Source organism: Lissotriton vulgaris, chromosome 4_1 (assembly GCF_964263255.1).
Source record: "Lissotriton vulgaris chromosome 4_1, aLisVul1.2, whole genome shotgun sequence".
Classification (NCBI taxonomy): domain Eukaryota; kingdom Metazoa; phylum Chordata; class Amphibia; order Caudata; family Salamandridae; genus Lissotriton; species Lissotriton vulgaris.
In genome coordinates, this window is record NC_141691.1 from 1,106,730,848 (window position 1) to 1,106,747,118 (window position 16,271).

The 16,271-nt window shown below is 51.9% G+C and overlaps 1 protein-coding gene across 1 annotated transcript in view; it reads right to left on the minus strand.

The window, feature by feature from the left end:
* Positions 1-16,271, minus strand: part of GALNT4 (polypeptide N-acetylgalactosaminyltransferase 4) — a 983,977-nt gene that overhangs the window by 447,201 nt on the left and 520,505 nt on the right. The window contains exon 5 of the mRNA XM_086965331.1: positions 16,042-16,231. Coding sequence (XP_086821457.1) covers positions 16,042-16,231 — 190 coding nt within the window. The remainder of the gene's footprint in view (positions 1-16,041; positions 16,232-16,271) is intronic.

The window sequence follows — 16,271 nt, forward strand, 5'->3', positions numbered from 1 at the left end:
TTCCTCATCCCGTGTTCGCCCCGTGTCCTCTATGTTGGCCACCCTTTCGCCGAGGCCGTCAACTTCCCTCCTAATCTCTCGGACCTCACCTGTCACTTTTTGTTTCAGGGCGCTGAAGTCTTCTCGGAGGGAGTTGAAAAGAGACTCCAGAAAAGACCTTGTAATGGGCACCTCTCCCTCCTCTGGGTCTCGTTGTGTCTTGGAGGAGCCCGGGGACGACTGGCTTTTGTCCCTTTTGTTCTGGGTTTTGTTCAGCATTTCGGGGAGAGTTCGGTCCCCTTTCTTCCTCTGCCCCGCCATCTCGAACCCGCTGTTTCCCCGTATGGGGTCTTGGCCTTTGCCGTCTTCCACGTGTCTCCTGCCCATCGTATGGCGTCGCGCTGGGGCGTCCAACTTGTGCGTGGGGAGCGCCTCGCTTGCAGGGGAGGGACTGTAGGCAGATGTCGCTTGTAAATAGTGGGGCCCCAGGCAGGCCCCTTGCTGCCCACCCGCGGCTCACGCTTCTGCGCTCGGGTGTTCAACTCTCGTGCGGGGGCTTGCGCGCTGCAGGGGGCATGTCTATCCGGCCCGCGAAGGCCCCAGGGGACCCCGTCCCACCGATGTCCAGTGTGAGTCCGCCCCAGCCGGGGTCTCCGGGAATATATAGGGCCTCCCACCTCCACTGTTGGGTCCCCACTGCTCCTCACCGTATGAAGTAGAGGTGGTTCTGGGGGGTCGGTATCCTGAAAGCAGACAGTATCTGTTTAAGCTGTGCAGGTGTGAAGCGGCCCCTCCGCTCTTCCGAGGGGCCCCGCCCAGGCCGACCAGCCGAGTCCTAGCCCACCATCTAGGCCGCGGGCACCACTTCCGACAGGCCGGAGTCCTGGTGGGCAAAATGGCGGTCTCCTGCCGCGGTTCCCGCCTCGCCACTGTATTCCAGCTAGGTGGCCAGGAATGTTGCCGCCGCCGCCGTAGATCTTGATCCGGGTATCCCGGGCCCCCTCGCGTGTCGTACGGCTATGGGGGAGAGCTAGAGGCAGCTTGGCCTCAGCCGCGGCCTCGATTTATGTCCTCCGGGCCGCTATCCGCACCTCTGCTGGGCCGTCCCGCTTGGCAATCCTCAGTCACCGCAGGGCCTCTCGGCGCCGTCGGATCTGTTGTTGGGCCGATACGTCTGTTCTGGGAGGCAAATGCGGCAGTCAGCCCGGTGGAGCCGCTTATTTCTCGTAGGTGGCCTCCTGCGCTCTTTTCCCTGGGCCAGAAGTCTCAGATGACGCTGGGCATCTGGGCAACCACTGCTGCTCCGCTTGTCGCCACTCGGTGCTTCTTCGGCCCCAAGTGCCTCACTGTCAATTCCCTTCCCCTGCTTTGCTTCTGCGGGGGGAGAATGCTGTAGATTATGGCCCGGGTTTGATCAGTTCGGAGGAGCTCCGAAGAGTCGCGTCGGCTCACTCCGCCATCTTGGCCACGCCCCTGCTCTCTAAGTTTAATAACGGTGTCGAGCAGGTTGTTGCATAATTTTTTATATGTTAAGCATATGGCTCTTGAGGGCAGTGACCCATCTAACAATCGATCTTCTAATGGAGATGATTCTGGTATGTCTTTGAGATTCAAGAAGGTTGTCTGTAGGGCGTGGCGTATTTGCAGGTATCTGAGGAATTCCCCCTGAGTCATCTGATATTGTCCCCGAAGTTCCTCAAAGCTAATGATAGAGCCCTTTTTAAACAGGTCTCCCACCACTGAAATTCCGATCATGTCCCATTTATCAAATCCCGGTTGGTGACATAGCATGCCTAGCTTCTGGGTGTACCGCAAAGGTGTTGCTTTGGTAAGAGTGTTGGCCCAATCTAATCGAGAGTTCAGTTGGTGCCAAATACCTAGTGTGTGTGAAGTGGGTCCAAAATATCGACCTTTCCTAGTTATTTAATATAGGGCTCCTAGATAACCAGAACGGTCTGTTTGGTATTTATCCAGCGCATAGGCCGGATCATTGAGGGGCGATATATCCAGTGGTTTATCGCCACCAGTTGCGAGGCCCAGTAGTAGAGCTTAAGGTCTGGTAAGGCTATACCCCGTCATACCAACTTTTCGTTAGCTTTTTCAGTGCCACCCTAGGGGCTTTGCCTCCCACAGCAGCGTGCGGACCTCACTTTCCACTGCTGTGAAGTAGGTATCTGGGACACGGTTCGGGCAATTCTGAAGGATATACAAAAAACGCGAGAGGGCTAGCATCTTAAAGAGGGCGGCTCGGCCCACTAAAGACAAGGGTAGGGATCGCCAGTTCTTCACATCTGTTCATAGCCTAGCCATCGGGGGCTCTAAATTATGTGTATGAAACAGAGCCGGATCCGACGTTACAAATATTCCCAAATATCGGAATCTCTCATCAGCCACCCTTATCATACAGTTTATCAGAAGACGAGGGACCGGTCCTTTGAGCATGAACAGTACCAATTTGGTCTAATAAATTGCATATCCAGAATATTTCCCGAAGTTTGTAAATATGTTTAAAACGGCATGCATGGATCGATAGGGGTAGGCAAGATACAGTAGTATGTCGTCGGCATATAGAGATATTCGGTCCTCCTGACCCTCTGCCCACTTCAACCCTCTAACCAATACATCTCGCCGTATTCACGCTGCAAGGGGTTCTCAAGTGAGGGAGAATATCATTGGAGATAAACGACATCCCTGTTGAGTGCCTCTCTGCAGTTGTGTAGTTATTGACTCTTACTTGCCCATGTATATTGGTGTATGAAAGTTTAACCCAGCCCAGGAACCTGGGAACGAATCACTCTGCCTAGACCCTCAAATAAATATGGCCATTCTATCGAGTCAAATGCCATTGAGGCATCCAACAACAGTACCACTGCATACTCCTCTAGAAATTCTCTGCGCGCCAGCACATTGTGGAAACAACGGATATTGAGTGTGGTGTTTCTACCTGGCATAAAACCGGATTGATCCGGGTGGACTAGGGTGGAGATGACTGCGACTAATCGCATGGCTAGGACTTTCGCTAGGATTTTAGCCTCCACGTGGATCAGCGAGATGGGTCTATAGGAGCCACAGCTCTCCCCGGGCCTCCCGGGCTTATGGATAACTATTATGGTAGCCAGACACTGGTCATGGGGCAGTTGTCCTTATTCGTTGCTCTCATTGTGCATTGCTCGCAGGTGCGGGGCTACTTGAGAGGATGTAGCCTTAAGGAACTCAATAGGTGTTCCATTCGGCCCCATCGCATTTCCCGAGCTGATCAGACAAATGGCCCTTAGAATCTCATCATCCGTAAGTTTACCATCAAGGATATCCTACCTGATTCCGAGAGTGGCGGTAAGTTACTATCCAAGAGGAGCTGCAGAGAGTCTTCTGCTGTGTACTTTGTAGGGGGGAGTAAATCTTCTCTAAGTGGTCTGCGAATGCCCCCGCTATATCCTTAGGATGGACGAGCGTCTTGCCACTAGGCAGTATCTATCTAGGCACCCATCTTGCTTCCTGTTCTCGTTTCTCCCGCCACCCTAGAGTTTTACCGGCTCTATCTCCTAATTCATAGAGTCTATGATGAATACTATGGTATTTGGGCATCATATGTTCTCTAGTTTTAAGTCTATACTCTTTTGAAGTGCCAAGTGGTGTTGAGTGTCCTCTGATGGGTTATTAGCGTGATCCGTCTCCATCTGTTGGAGTTCGTGTTCCGCCTGGACCAATAGTTGGCACTTCTTTTGAATATACCCCGTTTTGAGAAACAATGCTTGCCCCTTCAAAACCACTTTGAATGCCTCCCATATGGTTTGCGCCGAATCAACTGAGCCCAGATTTTCTTTGAAATAGTCACCAGTTTGCGTTCAAAGTTCCTCTTTTATGTCAGGAATTTTAAGCAACCATGGATTTAAGACTATGGTGGTACGGGGTTGCCTTTCCCAGTGCGTAAATTCAATCTTGACTGGGGAATGATCGGAGATGCCTCTCGGCAGGACTTGGGGGCACCTAAAGCTGCCCAATGAGTCTGTATGTGTGAGGAAGTAATCAATACGAGATAAACTGTTGTGTGTGCTAAAGAAATACATGTATGATGTGTCAGTCGGTTGTAGAACTCGCGCAACATCAATCAGCCCCATCGCTGTGGTAAATTCCGCCATGGGCCCATGGGATCTAGTTACCTGCCACTGTGGGTGTCTGTCTATCGTGTCATCCATTGTCACCTCCTAGTATAGTGGCACTACCGGAAGATCGGTCAGTATACTAGCAAGGTCTGCCAAAGCTTCATTACCCAATGCTGGTGGCAGATATACTGAAATCACGTTCAACACCCGCCCCTCCCATTGGGCTTCTAGAACAGCAAATCTTCCCTTGGGTCGGCCCATGTACGGTGTTCAAGAAGAGGTGTGGCTTCTTTTAACCAGAATAGCCGTGCCTCTGGAGCCTGTAGTGTAGTCTGCATGTACGAGAAGTTTGTATCCCCATCTCATTAGGGCCTTACTTTTGTGCCCAACCAAGTGCGTCTCCTGTAGTAATACCAGATCCGGAGATTGTCTCTTCAGATATTTTTGGACAATTTCCCTTTTAATTTTATCACCCACCCCATTCACATTCCAAGTTAGAACAGAGAGTGAACAAGCTTTTTCATCCCCCATCGTGGACCATGACGAAAATCACCACACAGTTATTTAATACTAACGGACCAATTGCATGCAGTGCTCGCTGAGCCTGTGTACTGTCCCCAATGTGAATTCCTCCGCCAATAAAAATGGCTAGACTGACTGTACTTTGTAATATACCAGTGTCACTTTGTTAAACCACTGAACCTTGAAAAAAATAAACACCCTTTCCACCCCCATCTCCTGTCCCCCTGTCCGTGGATTTAGAACTACCCACTCACCAACTAGACAGAGTGCCTCTCGCTCCCCCAAAATACTGAAAGAACCTCAGGCTTTGCCAGCCCGCATCCCCGCTAGCCATACATTGCATCTTGTCTGTTACGATCTAACTATCGTCCATCCTGGTGAAGCGGTCTAATAATGCCTCCCTCAGTGCAAAGCAAGTCAAACAAAATGTATAAAAGGGGAAGAAAAAAACAACAACAAAAGAAACAAGCGGTCAGTCATACGTGTACACCAAAAAACCAGTTCCACCACATCAATGACACTCGCTTTTTCGTAGAATTCTCAGCTCTCAGGCCGTGTTCCCTCGTTCAGGTAGGCTCCTTCTCCCTCTCGCCCGTGGCATCGGAGTCCCCTATAGATACGTTCACTAAGTTTCCTCTCTGTTGCGGGGGTCCTCCTGTGCGATCTCGTCCTTGGCCCCCGACCCTGAGCCAACCTTCCAACCAATCTTGCACCTTCTCAGGCGATGTAAGAAACCATGCCTTGCCGTCTGATTCCACCCTGAGCTTCGCTGGAAAAAGCATGGCATATTTCTCTTCCCGGTCCCCGAGTTCTTGTTTTACTGCCTGAAAGCTTTGTCTCTGTGCTTGTACTTTGGCTGTGAAGTCAGGAAAGAAGAGGACTTTGTTGTTGTCGATCCTTGGCGGCGGGCTGGACCTAGCTGTTTGCAATATGATATCTCTCTCCCGATAGTTAAAGACACGGGCGATGAGGGGTCTCCGGGGGGGGGGGTTTATTCCAGGCAAATTTGGCAAGTCTGCTCTGCGCGCTGGCCTTTGGACCTCTGCCTGTTGCCATATGGGCGACCTGAAGTTGTACAGTCAAATCGGGAGATTATGGACCACGGTGATACTCTCCACCGTCTACCCAGCGGGTGCAGCAGTCCCGCTGTTGGCCTGTCGGTTTTCTCTGGGGTCCCTTCGCGCTGGCTCAAAGTGTTGAGGTCTCCACCCCAATTTGGGGTGCTCGTCACGCTGGGATAGGCCACTTCGATGTAACTTCCCAATCGCCCACTATTTGTCTATCCCCTCTGCTACTGCAGGAAATCGCAGAGTCTTCTGACCCTAAAAGGAGGCAGTCCCCCTTCACTCAGGATCTAGTCTGACAGCCTATGGCTCTCGGCCTCAGCTGGGTATTAGATGTCCATTGCCCGCTGTTTCGGGGCCTGGTCTGTCCGTGGAGGCAGGGGGGGAGGGTGCCGTCGGTTCCAAAGGGCCCCACTTGTGCCCCTTGTAAGTGCTGTGGCCCCCTGGGCCCTACTCGGCTCACCCCCGTTCCGCAAAGGATCCTTATGCAGTCGGGCCCAGTCAAGGCCCGGCAGGTCTGCAAGCCGGGACCTCGATTTATGGCCTCCTCCAAAGGACGTCCACCGACTTACCTCCGGTCTGGCGCTGCTGAGATCCAGAGCTCAATCAAGTCTCCCACCGGGCCGCCGTCACCTCCGAACCTCACCCAGCTCGCCCGACGGGGATGCGGCTCACCAGTGCCGCCAAGATCAATTCGACATCGCCGCTGAGATCAATACGATATCGCCGCCTCACTGATCGCCGCCATGTTGAGGCCACAGTCTTCGTCTGCTGAGCTCCCTCCCACTCGTCCATTTGGGCTTTTTCACTGCCGCTTCACCCCCAATTGCACTCCTAGGCTTTCCAGCACTCCCTGAGCGCAAGCACCGCTCCCAACGACATTGGATAATGTAGGATATTCGGCGGGGATGTAGCAGCTCCCTTAGCTAGTGGCCATGCTCGCCAGCTGCTAGCCACGCCCCTTCGATGTCCATGCTCTTGATTTATTGTGTTGAATGTTGAATATAAAAGTTTTTACACAAATCCTGTGTGAGGTCTCTTTTATGTTGCTCAGTATATTTGTTGCAAGAGACTGCTGTGATTTTGCTTTACACATTGCCTCTGACTTAAGCCTGAGTGGTCAGTGCTAAGCTACCCAAGGGTGAGTAGAAGTTATACATCAAGTGTAATCACCCGCTCTTGACGGAGCCAGTAGGTTCTGCCGGGCTGGGGCATCCCTTCTGCCAACCAGAAAGTGCTGGTGTCAACAGTGAGTTTATGCAGAGATCATGTAGATGAGGGCATGGTCAGACAAGTGTGATTTGAGGGTATGTTTAAAGAGAAGGGGTAACCCTGTGTCCCTCAGAACTTGGGTAATATATGGTTAAACAAACAGGAAGTTCTGTCGGGTAGAAACCATTACTTTAAAAATGCTAGTACAAGCAGTTAGCAAAAGAACTATCTGATACACATATGCAAATGAGAAATAAATGCTCAAGCAATAAGAAAATATTCTTTTAGCCAAATAGTGAATTCATGTATCTTTATAATAGAATTCAATCAGTTTTTTTACTGAATTAACTAATTCAGTGAAAAACATTAGATATCAAGTATGACTGTCAAACACAAGTGAAATTGGGTGACAATAAGTGAAAAACAGTGCTCAGTGCATGAAGACATATACATTGAAAAACATTTTATACAGCTATATACACAATTGTTCAAAGACCAGGAATAGATTAGCCTCCAAGGAGTCCAAGTAATTTTTAAGGGATCCTGGAGTTTCTGGGCCTAGGGTTAGCGTCGACGTTTCGAATGGATACGTGTCTCCTCTCTTCGCCTAGCCGGTTAATGCGAAGAGAGGAGGCACGTATCCATTCGCTCCCCACGGAACGTCCTAGAGATTCACCAGACGGATTCGATCATCCATTGTTTGGCAACTCATCAGGCAGAGACTCCACCTGAACCCACACTGTCAACCCCTACACACCTGTCTTGATAAAGACCTGCGGCGACCACCAACTGGGGTGCATCAGGGTCGAAACGTTTACGCTAACCCTAGGCCCAGAAACTCCAGGATCCCTTAAAAATCACTAGGACTCCTTAGAGGCTAATCTATTCCTGGCCTTTTTTTTCAGAACAATATTTTATTATGTAGTTGAATATTGCATAACAAGCACAGCGCCCCAGGAACCGGAGGAGCTGTGAGCATTAGAGTAAAAATCGCATTCAGGCAATTCAATCAACAGATTATGGTAAGGTAATTTAACAACGACCCCCCTACCCTCTCCCTCCCATTCCCCCTACCTAGATCCCCCCTCCCGCCCCCTGCACAGTGTCTAAGTAGTGTACAAACACAAATATAGCAAGAAGCATTCGGTGTGTATCCCTCATGGCCGTGGATCAGCGTCCAAGTGTCCCTCCTCAGATCCATTATGTGCTGGTGGTTCCAGCCATAGTCCTCTATAATCTGCCCATCTCTTCCAAATCTTATAATGTTTCCGAGGGCAGCCTCTGGCTGCAAAGATCGGGCGCTCCAGTCCCATGTAAAAGTCCAGTCCCCTTTTCCACACTCCCACCAGGGGGGCCCTAGGGTCCTTCCAGGCTCGAGCCACGTCTCTCTTGGCCACAGTGAGGCCCAACAGCAGCAGATGTCGTTTATAGATATTTCCCCCCACCTGTTCCATAACATGGAGAAGACCCAACTGCGGCAAACGTGGGAGCTCCCAGCCCAACACCTCCGACAGGCAGTTCCACACCCCGGACCAAAACCTCTGCAGCCCGGCACATGACCATACTGTATGAATAAAGGTGCCCACCTCTCTGCCGCATCTCAAACAATCAGGGGACAAAATTAGGCCTGCCTTCCACAATCGTTCCCTTGTATAATAAGCCCTATGTAGATACTTGAACTGAATGAATCGCAGGCGTACCGCAATGGCCGCTCCTCTCGGGGCCTCAAGCGCTTCCCTCCAGTCCTCCTCCTCAAATGCACCCACATCACTCTCCCATTTAGTCCCCAGGCAGTCTAGGGAAGATGAGCAATGTGTAACTAGTGTTTGGTAGATAGTAGATATCTTTTTGCTTTCTAGTTCCCCCATAAAGACCTTAGCTTCCAGCGGGCTAAATTCTGGCAATGAGTCCAGTCCTTTTAGAGTGGGTGCAATAGCATGTCGTCCCTGTAGGGACGTCAACGCCGGCAGGAGCCCATTCTGCCATAGAGGGGTCCCCTCGTGAGCTTGTTCCACCACCCCATGCGGCGGAGCGCTCCACGCCATATATGATACACTATTTGAGTGACCATTGGGAGCCTCTTTCTCTTACTACCCGAGTAGAGTATAGTGTGTAGCGTGTCGGAGTCCATCAGGTGCCTCTCCAGGGCATAAGCCGGGTCGCCCCGGTCCCCATACCACCACTCATTTAATATCAATAGATGGGAGGCTTGATAATAGGACAAAATGTCCGACGTCGCCAGGCCGCCAGAATATGTGGAGAGGAAGCATGTGCGTAGAGCCACTCTCGCCACTCCCCCGGCCCAAAGAAACTGACTGAGTGTCGAGTTTACTTGCTTGAACCACTGCGGTGAAATGGGATATGGGTGATTTTGTAGCTGGTATAAGAGGCGCGGGAGGGCTACCATCTTAAATATGGCTGAGCGGCCGTACACGTTCAGGGGCATGCGGGACCATGCGGTCATGTCAGAGCGGACTCGCTCCCATACGGGCACAACATTGCGCGACCAGGAAACTCCACACAAATCTGTCAGGAATACACCCAGGTATTTAAGGCCTCCCGTCCCTTCCTGCAATGTCGCCGCCCAAGACCCTAGGCCACGGCGCTCCCCCAACACCCACAGCACAGATTTACGTAGGTTTAGGCAGAGGCCCGACACTTCCCCGAATATCCACATTATGTCAAGGACCCGCTGCCCAGATTTGTTCAGATCCGTGAGGAAGAATAGGACGTCGTCTGCATAAAGTGCGATTCTATCGGAGGGTCCCGCCAGCCACTCGACACCCCGCATCTGAGCGTCTACTCGCACCCACGCCGCCAACGGCTCTATGGCCAGGGCGAATAAATAAGGCGATAGGGGGCATCCTTGCCTGGTACCCCGGCCTATAGGGAAGGAATCGGGCACTGCCCCAGCTACTCTCACCGACGCGGTCAGGTCTGTATACAGTAGATGAAGGCATGATAGAAAGTGGGGCCCGAGATTCAGGCGGGATAGAAGTGCGCGGAGGTAGACCCAGCTAACTGAGTCGAATGCCCTATCTATGTCGGCCAGCAGAAGTGCCGCAGGGATCCCCGCTGCTCGGGCCGCTTCCACCACAACCTGTGCGCGCCTAATATTGTGTCTTGTTGCTCTATGGGGCATGAACCCGGCTTGGTCGGGGTGGACAAGATCGGTAATGTATGGGAGGAGGCGATTGGCCAGTGCTTTCGCCAGTATTTTCGCCTCAGTATTCAATAGCGATATTGGTCTATAGGACTCGGGTAGATCAGGGGCCCTCCCTGGTTTGCAAAAGACCACGATTTCAGCATGCCGCCAGTCTCTCGGGAGGCGACCGCCCTCTCTGGCTGCCTCCAGTGCCCGGCCTATAGGGAAGGAATCGGGCACTGCCCCAGCTACTCTCACCGACGCGGTCAGGTCTGTATACAGTAGATGAAGGCATGATAGAAAGTGGGGCCCTAGTTGGAGGTGGAATTTTTTGAAAAATTCACAAGGAAACCCGTTGGGTCCAGGGGCTTTGCCTACATTTAATTCTCCAAGGGCTGCACCCAGCTCTTCTGCCGACAAGGGGAGTTCAAGTCGAGCACGCCCTTCATCTGAGATTGCTCGTGGCGGAAGGTCAGCGAGAAACCTGTCAACATCTTCCGCCGGGAGGAGCTCCCGGGGGGCATACTGGGTCGCATAATACTGTGCAAAGCTGGCCGCCAGGGCCGCTGGGGCTGTCATGGGCGTCCCCGATTCATCACAAAGACACGGTAAGGACTGTGCATGAAAAGTGCTCTGACAGAGCCTGTATAGCATTAAGCTGGATTTATCGCCCCACTGGTAGATCCTACTTTGAGTCGCCAGCCACAGCTGCCTAGCCTCATCCAACAGCAAGGAGGGGTACGACTGCTGCGACAGTAGCAGTTGACCCACATCCTCCTCACTCCCACCCGCGTGGCATCTTTCTTCCTGATCGCTGACCCGATCTGCAGCTCTTACTATCTCCTCCTTGCGTGCCTTACGGGCAGCTGCACACCAAGCGATGTCCACCCCTCGGAGCATGGGCTTCAGAGCCTCCCAGAGGGTCATCGATTCCGTGTCAGGTTTATCATCCAGTAGTGAGCAATAGCCACCCTCATGTGTGTCTGATAATTTTCTTGTTGCAGATGCCACGTGGAAAGACGCCATCTGAACGGCTGTCGTCGTCTATCTAGAAGTAGGTCTAGCGCTATCGGGGAGTGATCTGACAGACCTCGTGGCAGTATGGACGTGGAGTCTACCCTCCCGACCCAGGCATGAGGGACAAACAGGTAATCGATCCTGGAGAAGGACCTATGCACCGCCGAGACATATGTGTATTCGCGGCTTTGGGTGTGTTGGTGTTGCCACGCATCCACCCATCCCATTCCTCTCACCATGCCGTTAAGTTTAGAAGTTGTGTCTGGGGGCAACTCTCCTCCCAGCCTGTGTCGATCCATCCGCACATTCATTACATCGTTCCAGTCGCCACCCACCACTGCCATAACATCAGGTATCTCAGCCTAAACGCCAAACAGTTTTTCTATAAGAGCTCCCTGCAGCGGAGGCGGGGCATACACACTCCCGAAGACTATTGATTCAGTGCCTATCTTACCCTGAACAAACACATATCTGCCCTGTGCATCAACCCACTGAGTCTCATGAACATAGGACAGCCTACGGTGTACTAAGATGGCCACCCCACGAGATCCCTTCGCAAACCCAGCATGATACACCTGCTGAAAGCCGTAGCGCTGTAAGCTAAGGGTCTTGGTACCCATGAGGTGAGTCTCCTGCAACAGTAACACATCCGCCTTATCTCTCTTCCCCTGTCGCAGGACTGCCCCTCTCTTTATCCTGTCTAACATCCCCGTACATTCCAGCTCACAACACGCATCGATGCCCTCTGCAGGCCCAAATCAGGAGTATCAACCGCCATTGAAGGGCAGAAATATGGATAGCCCGAGCATCTGAGGCCACACACACACATTTTGCTTCAATGGAACTTGTATGATCACTGTGCAATTCTCTGCCTCCCTCCCTCCCTTACCCCCCTCCAACTTACCCCCAACCAATCCCCCAACCCCCACTCCCTCCCAAATCCCTCCAACAACGTCCCCACCACCCCCCACCCCATACCTCAGTAACATTGAAGTACCTGTCGCGGTATAGGTCGTCTCCGGCCCCCAACGGGAGGCCAGAGATCCACTATCCCAATGGATCCCCATGAAGTACCCTCTCTGTTCCAACTCTCCCCCCCCAACAAACTCCTCTAAATTGAGGGTTACCGCCTATTAGTCCATCCCTCCCCACCCAACCCGCACCCCGTGTCCGTAAGTCTACTTTTGCCTGCCAGTGTTAGTGTTACCATAAGCGTGGATCTTCTCCAACCAGGCCTGCAATATCCGCCACTCAGCCTGTACTGTGGTATACAAAGCAAACAGGTACCCTGTGTCCTTTCGCCCTTCATGGATCCACTGTCGGTGAGTCTAGGGAATTAGTCTCTTCCGCATTTCCCCTTTTGGCTGGGGAACGTTTCGTTGAGCGGGATCTCCAGTTACTTCTGCTGCGCGAGCGTCGGGGCGTCCGCGGCGGCACTGCCGAGGAGGATGAATCTGAGTCTCGAGCCGGCGTTGTATGTGGTCTGATACGCACTGTCTCGTCTGTCCATGTAAATACCTCTTCAGGGGAGTTAAAGAACATGGTGCGGGACTGATAGACCACCCGTAACCGAGCCGGATACAGTAGGGCATATTGTATCTTGAGGCCTCGCAGGCGAGCTTCAGAAGCAGTGAAGGACTGCCGTTGTTGCTGCACCAGTCGTATGTAGTCCCGGAATATCATGATCCGGTGATTATTCCACAGGAGAGGTTCTTTCAACCGGGCTTGCTTCAGGATTGTGTCTCGGTCATGGTAGTTGAGCAGCTTGGCTATCACCGGCCGCGCTCGTTCGCCAACCGGCGGCTTCTGAGTGAGTGCTCTATGGGCCCCTTCGATGATAAAGCAGCGGGAGAGAGACTCCGGCGGGAGCCAGCTCTCCAACCACACGGTGAGAAAGGCTTCCATGTTTCCCTTTTCACAGTCCTCTGGAAAGCCGACAAAGTGTAGGTTATTGCGCCGAACCCGTCCTTCGGCATCCTCAGCCCGGAGAGCCAGGCCCTTTTGTATGCCCTCCATGTTGGCCACTCTTTTCTTCAAGGTCGCAAGTTCGCCCTCCACTCCTGTAATCCGGGTTTCTGCTTCTGTAATGTGGGCCACCGCATTCCGTAAGTCCTGTAGCAGCAAGGTGACATCAGCCCCAACGGCCCCAATTTTCGCATCCAGCGTGTCTCGGGATTGGGTGATAGCCGCAAGGAGGGCTGCATTGTCCGGCCCGTTGGCCTGGTGGCCACCCGAAGCCTCAGAGTTTCCAAATGGGCCCGTGAATTTATCAATAGTCCCTTGTTTCGAGGTACCACCGCCACTCCCGCCCCTTGTCATGGCCGATGATTGAGAGGGCAGCCGTTGAGTCTCACTTTTGGCCACTGGGGGGGAGGGTCCCCGTCTTCCGCAAGGAGTCATCCTTCGGGCCCACTAGCCCCACACCCCCGGTTCCACAGGTTCCGATGATAGGCCGCAGGGAGTCCGGGCCACGTCTGCCAACCACGGTCACAGATTCTGCCCCCGGCGTTCTCCCTCCGGACCCGCTACAGTTCACTACAAAGTGCGTCTATCGACCAAGGGCGCCTCCGTCGCTGGCCAGGAGGGTCCGAACTCGCACATCCAAGGCTGCGTGGGCATATGGGTGTAGGCCGCCACAGGTTTGTTGTGGTCCTCCGGGCTTCTGCTCCCCCTGCAGCCCCTCCGCTACTTGCTCTGCAAAATGGCTGTCGCAGGGGCCCGACCCAGGGCGTTCGCCACTGTCTCTACCCACCATGTGAGTCTTACTTATGGACGCGGAGGCCTGCCGTCCGCGGGCCGTCCCGGCCGCCGAGATGTCTGGCCGCAATTCAAAAAGGGAGCCAAGCAGCACAATCCGTCTCCAGCGCGGCACACTCACGTCCCAGGGACTTGGTCCACCGCGGTCTGACCTGACCGCCGGGTCTTCCGCTTTCCCCCTTTCGCTTCTCTGTCTTCCAAGGCAGCCGCCGCGCGCCCCAGCGTCCACTCACCACTGGGGTCTCTTCACCGGGCTCAGGCCTCTCCTGGGGTCCCGGCCGCCACTTCAGGCCCGTTGGTCAGTGACTCCCTGGCCGCCGCCTCCCAGCCGCTGTTTGGCCCCCTCAGTGCAGCGTCAGGCCCAATGTAGTGTTCAGCCGGTGGCCGCTCGCCTGTATCTATGTCCCGGTTAGGGCCGGGCCATCGCGCAGCCCCGCTCAGTTGTCCTCTGTCCGCCTGCTTCCTCTCTGGGTGCCCTCGAAATAGAGGTCCCGGCGCCAAACCCCAGTATAGGCCGCTCCGCCTCCGGGGCCAGTTGCACCCGTTCTGTGTCGTCGGCTTCGGCCGAAAATCACGCCACACCCGCCGGACACTCTCCGCCACTCCTCACTGCCACGGGACGGGCACAGGTGAGGGGGGGAGGCAGGATAAATGTCAGATGGATTGCACGGCGGGACGGAGCTACTCTAAACTGCGTCCGCCATGTAAGCAGCCTTAGCCACGCCCCCTTATTCCTGGCCTTTTAACAATTGTGTATATAGCTGTATAAAATGTTTTTCACTGTATATGTCTTCATGCACTGAGCACTTGTTTTCACTTACTGTCACCCAATTTCACTTGTGTTTGACAGTCATACTTGATATCTAATGTTTATCACTGAATGAGTTAATTCAGTAAAAAAACTGATTGAATTCTATTATAAAGATACATGAATTCACTATTTGGCTAAAAGAATATTTTCTTATTGCTTGAGCATTTATTTCTCATTTGCATATGTGTATCAGATAGTTCTTTTGCTAACTGCATGTACTAGCATTTTTAAAGTGATTTGAGGGTAGGCAGTGCTTTTATTACTCTTATCATATTTGAATTTGAACCATGACTAGAGATTGATATTAGGCTAGAAAAAGTCTCAAGTACTGATTAATTAACAATCATGGTCTCCCTAGTGATTAATATGCCTAATACTATTTAGACACTGAGACACACTTGGCAAAATGAAACTGGGGACGTATCAGAGGAGAAGTTACACTGCAAATATATGACATAAGTTGGGCCATGCAGCAGAATAAATGGAATGTGGAATAAATCAAACATTCTCCCCAATGTCAGAAGATCTGGGTTAAATCCATTGTTCCTTTGCTCTCTATGCCACCCCAGTTTGGACTCAACTCAGTCTTGACCTTGATCCTCATGGGAACAGAACTGCCAAGCCAGGTCCTTCCTGGACCGGAAACAAGCATCCTGGGACCGGTTTCGGTTTGGTTGCGGGCAGGAAGGGCAGAATCACCAGTATGCTTGTAGTTATTTCCTTCAAGGAGTGTCCTGGTATTACGTCCTTTTGGGACGTAGCGTGGACAATTTTGGGAGAAGTTATAGGTGGCTTATGAACTGCTTCACTTGGGGTTGGTGAGGGTAATGAGGGACATCATTAGGCACTAGCGGCAGGCATAATCCCTGGTCTGGGCACATGGCTTAGATCAATGCATGACAGTGGAGATCCCGATATATCAGGTGAGGGACTGCCCACAGAAGCCCTCCAAAATATAGGTGGAACAGATGGAATACAGGGGAATTGATGCAATGATGTAGACAACTCAGAAACTGTCTACATAAGACCTAATTGGTTTGGCGAGACAACGGCTTACACAAATTGAGTTAGACTAGGCAACATTTTGGTTGGAAGAGAAACGTACTAGGAAATGAATAATGTTGTTGTATGGGTGCTGCGATAAAGTATAAAGAGATTAAGCCGGTATAGAGGGCCACACCATGTTATGTAAACGTTTGTTTTATGGCGATTGCTTTTATGTTTTGATACCAAAAACAAATACATATTATGAAAAAGAAAAATGAGAGATAAGTTTGAAGAGTCTGAGAAGTGGAACACTCAGGTGGAAATGGGCGGAATGTGTTTTGTTTAATTCACGTTTGGTATATTTTATCACACCTTGGGAGGAACTGAGTTTGTAACATATATATCATTTTCTATTTTCTATAAATAAAGAAAATCATACTATACCTCTCCAGTAGTGGCTCTAGCCATCCAGCAATGCATTCACAGTGGCAATCTAAGAATGTGAGCACATCCCCAGTGGCATATGTGGCTCCAATTAATCGTGCACGGACCAGGCCTTCTCGCCTATTAGTTCTTATCAAGCGAACTCTTTCCAAACCACTGATATAAACTTCAAGCTGTGACTTCAAATACACTTAAATATAAAAAAAAACATTATTAACCTAACATCCTTT